The 12,567-nt window shown below is 41.5% G+C and overlaps 1 protein-coding gene across 1 annotated transcript in view; it reads right to left on the reverse strand.

Annotated features, from left to right (window-relative positions):
- Positions 1-12,567, reverse strand: part of ATP2A3 (ATPase sarcoplasmic/endoplasmic reticulum Ca2+ transporting 3) — a 140,581-nt gene that overhangs the window by 60,439 nt on the left and 67,575 nt on the right. The window contains exons 4-5 of the mRNA XM_069971144.1: positions 9,434-9,538; positions 7,072-7,210 (exon numbers count right to left, since the gene is read on the reverse strand). Coding sequence (XP_069827245.1) covers positions 7,072-7,210; positions 9,434-9,538 — 244 coding nt within the window. The remainder of the gene's footprint in view (positions 1-7,071; positions 7,211-9,433; positions 9,539-12,567) is intronic.

Here is a 12,567-nt window from a genome sequence, read left to right on the forward strand (position 1 = left end):
TCCTTTCATTTTATTTTTGAAAATTTCCAATTGTAATTTTTAATTACACCTTTCACTTTTTTAAACAGTTTTACTACTTTTATTTGATTTATTTTTTTTCTTCAATAAAAACACTTAAGGGGGCTACAATGTATCACCCATCCACATGATAGGTTGTCAGTGATTGATGGGGCTTGACTACTAGAACCCCATGGTAAGCACAGGGGTCCAAAGCAGCATTTGTGTATGCATACTATCACTATTTGCTCTAAGGGTCTGATCAGGAGAGCAGAAAAGATGATGTAATACAGCTCCCTGCTATCATGACCAGTCCCATAGTGTGTGAATTAAATTACAGTCCAGTAAGCAAATTGCAGCTCCATTCAAAAAGGGGCACTCAGGTCTATTTTCATGATTAGTTGCAAAATTAGTTTCTTTATTTCATCACTGGTCACTGGGATGGGTGCAAACAGGCCTGTTTGCACCCATCCCAGTGACCAGTGATGAAATAAAGAAACAAATTTTGCAACTTATGTTGGTGAGTGCCACTGTATTCTTCTGATTGCTGTGAATTACAAAGAGACTGTGACTTTCAGTTGAGCACCACCTAACTTTTGCATACACGCGCCCACCCCATTTTTTCCAAGTTCACCTGCAACCGGTGTTGATTGCCACAAGCTAGTAGTGCCGAGGCTTTCTCTAATTACAAGCTATTTTCATGATTAGTTGGGTTCAAAATGGTTGGACATAGACCAATCACATGTCATGTATTCTGTGTAAGTGTCAAATTGTAGCCTTGGGACAAACCCTGTAAGTATGTAAAAAAAAACAACAAAAAAAAAAAACAACTTTGATCAATCTAACCTGCTGATATGTTCCTATTGCACAGGAGGTGCCGAGGATGAAGGTATGTCTCTTACCTTCATCCTCAGAGCCGTTCCTGTGCACTTAGTCATTCACTACAGGGTTCGGTAAGACCGTTTGAAGCAGTGGGGCGAAATAGGAGCTTTGCCCCCAGCCTATCCCCTCCCCAATCTGGCCCGTCCTCTTCTAAGGGTCCATTTACACAAAGATTATCTGACAGATTATCTGCCAAAGATTTGAAGCCAAAGCCAGGAATGGATTTGAAAAGAGGAGAAATCTCAGGCTTTCCTTTATGACCTGATCTCTGTTTATAGTCTGTTTTCTGGCTTTATTTTTCTCCCTTTAGGAGACTTGAAGCAGCAATCGCTAGAACGTTATTACAGTACATCTGTACTGCTATGTACTATACACTGTAAGTGTTACACAGACAGAACCCTTGCTGGGGTATTCATGGGTGTCAGCTGGAGCCCCTTGTAACCTTATAGATGCCATGGTCAGTACTGATTGCAGCACACATAGGGTGAAACTGCTGAGACAGGAACCAGTACTGGCAGAGGCAGTGTCGCAGTGATTAGCTGCCAGCTTGTGCAGGCTATTCTGTGTACCTACAAAATTGCCATGATGCACAGGTATGTTATGGTGTGCTAACACACTGCACACCCTGATGTACCAGTAAGTCATGCTGCACCAAAAGTTTAAATAGGTGGTGGAAAAAGAATAGTTTTCATTTATGTTCAGGGAGATGTTTCAGGCATTACAGGGCCCCCATACCATAGGCAGCAGCTGAGCTCCCGCTAACCCAGGAGATCTCAGGTGCTTAATAGGTGGCCTCAAGGTCTCTCATACCCCAAGCTGCCACCTGACCCCTATAAAAAGGGACATCCAAAGTACTTCTTCCATACTTCTGCTCTGTCCTCCATAAGACGCAAGCCATATGTGTGCAAAAAAAAAAAACTCAACAAAACAAAAAAGATCAACAAAAGAGAAATATGGGTATGTTCACACAAATGAAAGATTTCTGTAACTGAAAATGGGTAATTTTTGCAGCAGGTACATGTATTTTAGATGTATGGAAGAGGCACAAAAGATCTCCACAACAAATACTGTACGCCATATTCAGTATGCTGGCCGGGTTCTGGCGTGGCATTTTTGGGTCTGGTCCTGTGATATGGGAGTCGCAGGGCCGTTCCGTGGCCTCCCTTCCCTGACTGTGCACGCCTGCGGGGGTGGTGGTCACTGACCGTCACAGTGTGGACTTAATGTAGGGACCCATGTGTATCAGATACCTGCACGCGGTACATGGGGCAGTGTGGCTTGATCAATTCATACACAAAATTCTGATGTTTTTTATGCAGCCGAGAGGCACTAGTGTCAGCCATAGGTGTGAGGTGCAGCGCTCTTTTCTCTCCTGTATTGCACAGTATGAACATATCCTCCCATGTAGAAGCAAATCTATGACATTAGTCATGCTGGGACAAGTAGCTGCACCGCTGTGCTAAAGACAATACATATACCTCCTGGGTACATGTACCATAGCCTGAGAACCTCTTGTCTTGGTTTTGTGGAATCTTATTACAACTTTTAACTTGGACTTTAATCACAAAATAGACATCACTGACTGAAATAACAGTGTACAGTATAGAGCAGTATTAACACAACAAGCATATAAATATGTTTCCTATATAAATCAGAACATATAAACATAGAAGATTGACGGCAGAAAAAGACCACCTAGGTCCATCTAGTCTGCCCTTTTAGTATTACCATTCCTATTATCTTAGGATAGATATATGTTTATCCCAGGTAGGTTTACATTCTGTTATTGTAGATTTACCAACTTCCAGCAAATCTACAATAACAGAATGTAAACCTGGCTGGTATAAACATATATCCATCCTAAGATAATAAAAGGGCAGACTAGATGGACCCAGTGGTCTTTTTCTGCCGTCAATCTTCTGTTTCTATGTAACTTCAGATTTATATAGGAAACATACACAGTTCTCCTTCATTCTAAAGATACAGTTAAAATCTCCATTTTGCTACAAAGCTTTTATTCTGTGCTATTTGTGTGGTCAGATCACTCTTAGGGGTGCTGCTGGCGGCAAAATCATATATGGAAAGTACCAGGTTTTCCTAAAGGGAAAGAAAACAAAAAACCCCTGGAAAAGTCATCTGCAACTTTCCACAGACAAGAGCATCCAGCTCAGCAGTATTTTTTTTTTTTACAGTGAAGTAAGTTCAATTCAGAGAGACAGAATCAGTGATCTGATGTGAAGGTTCGGAGGAAGACATTTATTTTTACCCAGGTTGAATCACAGTTAAATTACCTATATAACACAATTAAATGTGCAAAATAAAAAGAACTCTGCTAATCTGACCAGCTCAACTTTGCTAAAAATATACCAATGAAGACAAAAGTCATGCATTTACTTTCAAACTACAGATGAAGTCATAAGTTTACATGCACTTAAAGCAAATGTACCATCTTGTAATGCATTTTTTTACATTAGTCTTTTGGTGCCGAAGTGGTGATCACAGTGGCGCAGTCCCTTTTTCAAAACGCTGCTCGGTCCCCCTCCCCAGTGTAACAATATCCCCTCCTCTTGGTGACACTGCCCTGCTTGATTCTAACAGAGGCGCATCACAGAGGAGAGGGGATATTGTACACTAGGGTAGGGGTCCTCAACTGACGGACCGCGGAGACCAGCTGTCCGGACCCCTGCTGCAGCTTAGTATACTTGTATACTAACTTGCGCTCTGCACAGTAGCTATGAGCACTCATAACGAACAGCCATTGGCTCCCTCCCTGTCAATCACCCCTCACAAGAGGTTGCACTCTGCCTCTGGTGCTGGCGCTCGAGTGACGTCACTGGAGTGCCAGCGCCAGGAAATGGGGAGAGCGGCCTCTTGTGACCGCTGCAGTACGGCCACAAGAGTGAAGAGAAGAGGAGACGCCCGGAACCAGTCTGTATACTACTGGGGGAGCTATATACTACTGGGGGAGCGCACAGGGGGGCTATATACTACTGGGGGAGCAACAGGGGGCTATATACAACTGGGGGAGTGCACAGAAGGGCTATATACTACCGGGGGAGTGCACAGAGGGGCTTTATACTACTGGGGGCAGTCACCCCCTTTGTACCCAATTTCGAAGGGCCAATGAGAGAGAAAAAAAAATGCCAGTTTCCCACTAATAAGCATGAATTCTGTATGGAAATAGTTCAACGTTTGTAAAAAGTAACAAAAAACACATTTACTACTGATATTCAGCTCAGACCTTCACCTGACAAAAGACCCCAGAAAGTGGACCTTCAGTAAAGGGGGTGCTGGGGCAACCTTCAGTGTATAGTGCGGGCCAATGCACAAGAATCGCAGAGTGCAGGAATGGTAATGAAAAAAGATAGTTGCATTACAAGATGGTGCATTTGCTTTAAGATTAAGTCATTAAAACTTATAGTTATCCCCTTCAAAGATTTCATGTCAACAAAACTCAGTTTTAACAAGTTAGAATATTTGACAGAATATTTACTTAGTACATGGCACAAGAAATGTTTCCAATAATTTCATTTATAATTCACTATATCAAATTCCAGTGGGTCAGAGGTTTACTGTGTCATTAAACAGCTTGGAAAATTCTATGTCATGGCTTTAGAAGCTTCTGGCAAGCTGATTGACATTATATGAGGCAACTGAAGGTGACCTGTGGCAAGATTCAAGGCCAACTTGATGTCATGGAAAAATCAAAAGAAATAAGCTAAGACTATAGAAAAACTATTATAGACCTCCATAGGTCTGGTACCTGAACTTAGTACCTTCAAACAATAATATGCTAGCTTTAAAGGAAACCTGTCAGCCCGGTCAGCCCCTCCGAACCCTCCCCAACCCCAGACAGGGCCCAACATACATACCGTCTCCTGCACTTCCCGCTTCCGCTGTGGAGATAGGAAATCCAATGGATCCAATGCTCAATGGAGCAGTGATTTCCTATGGCCATTGGACTCATCTTCACTCATCTGCATATCGTGCGCCCTGATGAGCCGATGGCCATATCTCCGCAGCAGGAAGTTCAGGAGGCAGTATGTATGCTGGGCACTGTCCGGGGGTGGGGAGGGTTCGACCTATATCCCCAAAAACACATTTCAACATCATTGCAGCCTTGCCTTAAATAGACCAGCTAACATATTTTCAGTGATTGCCCCATTAACACAGGTGTGGGTGTTGATCAGGACAGGGCTGGAGATCAGTGGTATCATTCTTACTTAATCATGACAGATTGGACACTTTAAAAGGAGGCTGGTGCTCGGCATCATTGTTTCTCTTCTGTTAACCATGGTTATCTCTAAAGAAACACGTCATCATTGCACTGCACAAAAATGGCCTAAGAGGGAAGAGTATCGCAGCTAGAAAGATTGCACCTCAGTCAACAATCTATCGCATCATCAAGAACTTCAAGGAGCGAGGTTCTATTGTTTCCAAAAAGGCTCCAGGGTGCCCAAAAAAGACCAGCAAGCGCCAGGACCGTCTCTTAAAAGTGTTTCAGCTGCAGGATCAGGCTACCAGCAGTGCAGAGCTTGCTTAGGAATGGCAGTAGGCATGTGAGTGTGATTATTTGCGAAAGGTACAGAGAGTGGACTGCTGAGGACTGGGGTAAAGTCATTTTCTCTGATGAATCCCCTTTCCAATTGTTTGGGACATCTGGACAACAGCTTATTTGGAGAAGACGAGGTGAGCGCTACCACCAGTCTTGTCTCATGCCAACTGTAAAGCATCCTGAAACCATTCATGTGTGGGGTTGCTTCCCAGCCAAGGGAATCGGCTCTCTCACAGGCTTGCCTAAAAACACAGCCATGAATAAAGAATGGTACCAGAATGTCTTCCAAAAACCCCTTCTCCCAACCGTCCAAGAGCAGTTTGGCGATCAACAATGCCTTTTCCAGCATGATGGAGCACCTTGCCATAAAGCAAAGGTGATAACTAAATGGCTCAGGGAACAAAACAGAGATTTTGGGTCCATGGCCTGGAAACTCCCCAGATCTTAATTCCATTGAGAACTTGTGGTCAATCATGAAGAGACGGGTAGACAAACAAAAACCAACAAATTCTGACAAAATGCAAGCATTGATTGTGCAAGAATGGACTGCTATCAGTCAGGATTTGGTCCAGAGGTTGATTGAGAGCATGCCAGGGAGAATTGAAAAAGGTCCTGAAAAAGAAGGGTCAACACTGCAAATATTGACTTTCTGCATTAGCTCATTCTAACTGTCAATATAAGCTTTTGTTACTCATAATATGATTGCAATTATATTTCTGTATGTAATAAAAACATCTGACAAACACACATAAAAACCAGAGGGCAGCAGATCATGTGAAAATATAATATTTGTGTCATTCTCAAAACTTTTGGCCATGACTGTACATCACAAAACAGATAGCATTATGATGAAGGAAAATTATTTGCCCTCCACTGGGAAAATAATCTTCCCTCATCATATAGCTATCTGCCGAGAACAGTAAGAGCAAAGGGTTAGCCAGCCCACTCCCTCTAATTCACTTGCTCTGTGCCCGCTTTCATAATCCAACCCCCTTTTGACTGACAGCTAGCCCATCTCGCACCTCTGTGTCGTAAATAAGCGAGGTAGCTATCCCTAGGACGCTTGAGTCTGATTTACATATTAACAAGTAGGCTTATACCTCAGCACTGTAAAGGTTTGTTGAGATTGTCCTACTGACGACAAGCCCTATGTACTTATGACCCTTTTAAATGCTGCTGATAAGGTCCACTTTAACCCCTTAAGGAACGGGCCATTTTTCGTTTCGTCTTTTCCCTCCTTGTGTTTAAAAGGCCATAGTACTTGCATTCCTTTAATTACAGACCCCTACAAGCCCATATTTATTGCAACACTAATTGTACTTTGCAATGACAGCTTTAAAGGGGTTGGCCACTTTACAGTAAAATAGTTCAGTGTACAGTATTAATAAGTGTATCCACTGCACTTACTGACAGCTCCTTGTGTAGCTAAAATCAGACACCCCTCCTCCAGGCTGTGCGGCCCTGCTCTGTGGTGAGGCAGTCCATAAGATGGCTGACATGAAGGAGCATGTGACCACACCCCCCCCCCCTCAGTATCACCACTTAGCCTGTATATGTCCATGGGAGTGTTTTTTTCCTGAAATATTTTTATAGCAGTAACAAAAAATTGCTCTTCCTTATATGAACTTGAACAGTACCTGCCACCTCTACAATGTCTCCAGGAACAATGTCTCTTGCTCTGATACGTTGCACTCCATTCCGGTCTGCGCGGATTACCTTACCCATCTCAGGTTCATATTCTTTTAGAGCTTCAATGGCACTTTCCGCATTTCTTTCCTGCAGGTAACAAAAGAGACATGAAAAATGGTGCCGGCACATTATTCTGTAGGAGTTATTACCCTCTTTATACAGCTCTACAAACACTGAAGTGTTACAGTACTACCGTACTTCATTCCAGACTGGGGAGTATCCATTTCTAAGTTACAGTACATGCAAAAAGCAGTAAAAAACATTTACTAATCGTTATTCATATTAGAAATGTCCATTGACTAAAGTAGATCCATATAGAATTTTAAAACAAAGTTTACCTATTAACATTTCTATTATGCTTTTATCATTCTTGTTTTTCATGCTTTTTTTCCCTCCTAGACAGGCTAAATAATAAAGGCATACTTACATACCTTGGTCCCTCAATGCTCCAAACATGACTTCATCTGGCCCTCTGCTTGTCAGTCTTTTTCCTACTTTCGAGATGGACTTTCCTCAGCAGAAACCGGCCATTTAACCAATCCCTGATTGCAGTGGTGTCCTGGCCTCAGACAGTGATTGGCCAAGCAGGTGGTTTCTGCTGTGATGAGTCAGTTTTGGAGGCAGGAAGAAGACTGTAAGGAAAGGGATGATATCACTCAGGGAGCTCCCAGGGGCCGAGGTAGGAAAGTATACCTTTTTATTTTTATAGGACCCCCAGCAAAATATAGGGAAAAAAAAAAGAATTTGCCTTGATAACACCTTTAATGTCAGAGGAGGACGATATTAAAAGTGAAAAAAAAAAAAAAAAGTATTTCTTTCTGGGGGCAGCTAGTCAACAAAGGTTCAGCTGCAAAGCCAGCCTAGACAAATACTGAGTAGGTAAACAATACTCATAAAGCCTAAGGCCAGGTCCACATGTTTCAGTTTTATTTTTAATGACAGTGACTTTTTAACAGCTGTCTGTCTGTACTAAGGGACAAGCATTGTGGTTACTGGTGATTTTCAGATTTATTAAATATTAAAAGTTATAACTTTGAAAATCTAAACCAGGAATGTGAAATAAAGAATGTTTGAAATTTAGTTTTTTTTTTTTTATCATGCTTTTACTTAGCTATACTTACCTGAAATCCAGGTCCAGTCTGCTGAAGGCTGGTCCTGCTGGTTAAAAAAGGCCAAACACAGGGAGTCTGGCTAGTACAGAGCGTCACGACTCAGTGAGTCCATCAATCACATGACTGCCTTCTTTTTAAGTGCGCAGATAACCGGGACTTCCTGTGTTTGGCCTCTTTTTTTCAACCAACGTAAGACTAAAGCTGCCTTCAGGAGACTGGTCCTGGATACAAGTAAATTCAACTTTGTTTTAAAGCATAATAACTAAAAAGAAAAAAACTGTAATTGCCAACATGCCTTATCACATTTACTGATGATTTAGATTTTAAAAAAGTTATAAAGACAGGTACACTTTAAAGCTAAGTTCCCACTATGTGGGGAAAGGCGGCCATCTTGTTATATTGATAGCTGTAAATAATGATCATTGTATTTAGCTTTTATTTTACTGTGTGTGAACTTAAGGAAGTAAAATTAGGCATCACAAACCACCAGCAGTTTAATAGTCAAAACTATTTGCTAAGGTATCAAAATAAAGTTAATGGTGGTGAAAGTTTTTACAATTTTTAATAACTAATAGAAAAAAAAAAAATATCTTTATTTATGCAAGCCAGTAAGTAAATCCAAAAATGCCCTCGTGTTTTCCTGGCAGGAAAACAGTGAGTTCTTTAACCTTAAAAATTAATTTTACGGACTCTGAATACAGTATAATTAGATGGACACTTTATGTGACAGATGTTTTTGCATAGTGTTTCCTCTGCATATTACGCTCTTGTCCATTCTACTGTACTGCAAGTACTATAAAAAGAGAATGTGGCATATTTTAAAGTCACTTGGTACTTTTTCCAATTCTGGGATTTAGTTAAAAAAAAAAGGCATTTGGGCTTTCTAGCTGCCAGCATGTTGTATGTCTGCGGTGTGCCAGCAAGAACTTTCCAGTAGATTTCATCACGGAGATCCCCCTGGCTGAGTTCAATGAACCACCCAGACTTTCTCCATGGCAGAATCTAATGTTTCTTTGCATGGTGGAAAAATATATGTACTCAGATTGCATAAGATGTAATAAATGTCTAAAGTCACTTGTAAATGAGGATAGAAAAAAAAAAAACTTGGCACTATCACTGCTCCTAATACAGTAAGACTGTTATCTGGCATTAAAAACAACTAAACCATATCTCATGCTCCGTGAGCATGAACACATACCTGCCATACTCCAACAAAAGCATTCAATATTAGAATCATAATAATAACTATAGGCTCCACAAAAGCAGTTGTAGTTTCTTCCCCTTCTTCAAACCACGCCAGTATCTGAAAGAAATGACAGCACTGGATTAGTACACATGTAAATTTGATGTATCTGTTGCAATGCAAACAGAACCAGTATAATAATATATAAGTACAATAAAGGGGTTGTAGACCAAAAATTTTTTTCTTTCAAATCAACTGCTGCCATAAAGTGCCAGAGATTTGTAATTTACTTCTATTAAAAAATCTCAAGCCTTCCAGTACTTATCAGCTGCTGTATGCCTAGCAGGAAGTTGTATTATTTCCAGTCTGGAGAGCAGGAGAGGTTTTCTATGGGGATTTGCTGCTGCTCTGGACAGTTCCTGACATGGACATAAAAGAGGCAACAGAGAGCACTGTGTCAGACAGGAAAGAAAACACCACTTCCTGCAGGACACACAGCAGCTGATAAGTACTGGAAGACTTAAGATTTTTTTTTATAGAAGTGAATTACAAATCTCTGGCACCAGTTGATTTGAAAGAAAAAAAAATTGGTGAACAACCCCTTTAAGTAAGAGTATTTAGTCAAATAATTATTTACCATAAACACCAATAATGTGCTACAATAAGGCTATGTTCCCACTATGGGATTTTAGTGTGAAATGACAGCTGTCTAAATCGATAACGACAGCTGCGAATAACGTTCATGAACATTTGCAGATGACAAGACGGTCGCCTTTTTCCGTTAGATGACGGCCCATTCCTCTAGTGGGAACACAGTATAAATCTATAGCAAAACAGACGTCTGTGCACACATTGCTCTTTTTTTACAATGTGTTTACAGACTGACATTTTTCCATAGATTTCAATATAAAACATTAGATTTAATAAAAAAAAATAGGGCTGCATTTTATACCTATTTTACTAAAGTATTTTGCTTTTATTTTACCGTGTATGAACATACAGAAGCCTAAATAAGTAATTCACTCGCCATGCAATGTATGTGCTGTTCTCTGATCTGCTGGCCCATCGCATCACACCATCAAATCCTCTGATAACAGAGCCGTGTGAAAGCTCAACTGACTATAAACTCGCAAATCCTCATGCCCTCAATATTACCATTGGCAGTTTTACATGACAACCCATATGCAGAGTTGTGTAAGGCTCTTCACATACTAAGCTCATAGCTTCTGTTTCGCAGAACATGACTCATATGAGAAGTCTGTTGCGATCTGTTTTGTGTTATAAGGAATCTCAAGTACTAATGGAAGTGTCAACAGAGCCTACTTAGCAAGTACGCCCATGTTGTTTTCATATACTGTACATAGCTGCTTCTTATATCAGATGTGCTGCTGTCTACTGCCATGATTACACCTTCTCTACCTCCCTTTTTGCTTTGTATGTTTTAGGCCATGGCTACACCAACTTTCTGTAGTGCTACATGATTGATTTGAACTACTGAGTGATAGCCGCAGTCCACACGAGTATTGCTTTAAACTGTAGCTGGAATCTTGTGGTGCAACAAAATGTGCAGTCCCTATTACACTAAAGGACTATTGGCCTTACTTGGCCGATTACCGACCCTTCAGGCACACAGAGACTGCCGCTGACTTCAATGGACAGCCTGAACAACGGCCCCTCCTGCTGCTCCCCACTCGCTGTCTGTGCGTAGATCAGTTTTGGATCAGTTCCATGACCAATTCAATTCTGCTACAGTTCCAGTATTTCAGTCTTATTAATGGCAGTTTTGGTTTTAATACGAAAAAGTGATTCCTTAGTAGTCCTAACTTGGAAATGTAAGTTTTTTTTACCCTACAAGGAACATACACAAAATATGGCAAATTTCAGGTGACAGGGCTGAAAGAGGTTATCTGGGTAACAAAAATAATATTCTAAACAATCCCCCTAATAATATTCTAAACAAACTCAATGTCTAATATACATGTATAACCTATCTTGTAGGGCTGGGCGATATACCGTAAAAATTCCGATACAGTCTCTGGCGTCGGTTAACAGACCTCAACTCTGCCACGACGGTATCTGCGGTGTTTCACCCCCCCCCCCCTCACCCGGCGGCCGCATGCTCTGCTCCCCTCAGTTAATCCCCCTTGCGTCCCTGCTCCTACGCTGCCTGATCTGGGTAAAACTATTCTGCTGTCTGGGGGTGTACACCACGAGCCCTGGCCCCCCCTCTTCCGTACATAAAGTGGCTGCAGGGGTCAGCACCTCCTTGCTCCACAGAGCACCGCACAGGAATCCTCGGCGCCCAGTTATCTTTTGGCAGTGTTGGAAGCTCCCATGTGTGACGCTCTGCTCGGGACACTGCCAGCAGGTATATGTGCTACGACACTGAGTGACAGGGCGCCGAGGATTCCTGTGCGGGAGAGAGAGCGATGTCCGGTGGAGCAAGGAGGTGCCGACCCATACCTAAGGGGGGAGGGGGTCAGAACAGCATGTGAAAGAGTGACTGGGGGTATATTAGATAGATAGGTAGATAGGAGACAGATAGGTAAGACTCCTATCCATCTGTCTATATATCTATCTCTCTCTCTCGTGTGTGTGTGTGTGTGTGTGTGTGTGTATATATATATAATATAATATAATATAATATATATATATATATATATATATATATATAAAAAAGCAGTTGGGAAGACAGCGTCCTTCGTGAATTAAAAAAGTTTCTTTATTTAGCCATATGCATACACAGAAAAAATCACGACGTTTCGTCTCCTCTAATACATCCTGAGCCAGGATGTATTAGAGGAGCCGAAACGTCATGATTTTTTTCTGTGTATGCATATGGCTAAATAAAGAAACTTTTTTAATTCACGAAGGACGCTGTCTTCCCAACTGCTTTTTTCTGGATTATGTGCTGGGTATAAGCCAACCCAGCTGAGGACTGTGCGTACAAGGGATTCCGCTGCTTCCACAACGAATTGGAACTATATATATGAAGATAGACATAGCAAACAAGATAGGCAGCACACTAAATGAACTGTGGGTGCCACCAAACACATCCCAGACCTTGGATTAAGTCGGCTAGTAAAAAATACTCTGAAGCACTCTGATGGTAATAAAAACGTGATTTATTCTATATAACAACGTCCAGC

The sequence above is a fragment of the Dendropsophus ebraccatus genome, chromosome 5 (genome assembly GCF_027789765.1).
Source record: "Dendropsophus ebraccatus isolate aDenEbr1 chromosome 5, aDenEbr1.pat, whole genome shotgun sequence".
Lineage (NCBI taxonomy): Eukaryota > Metazoa > Chordata > Amphibia > Anura > Hylidae > Dendropsophus > Dendropsophus ebraccatus.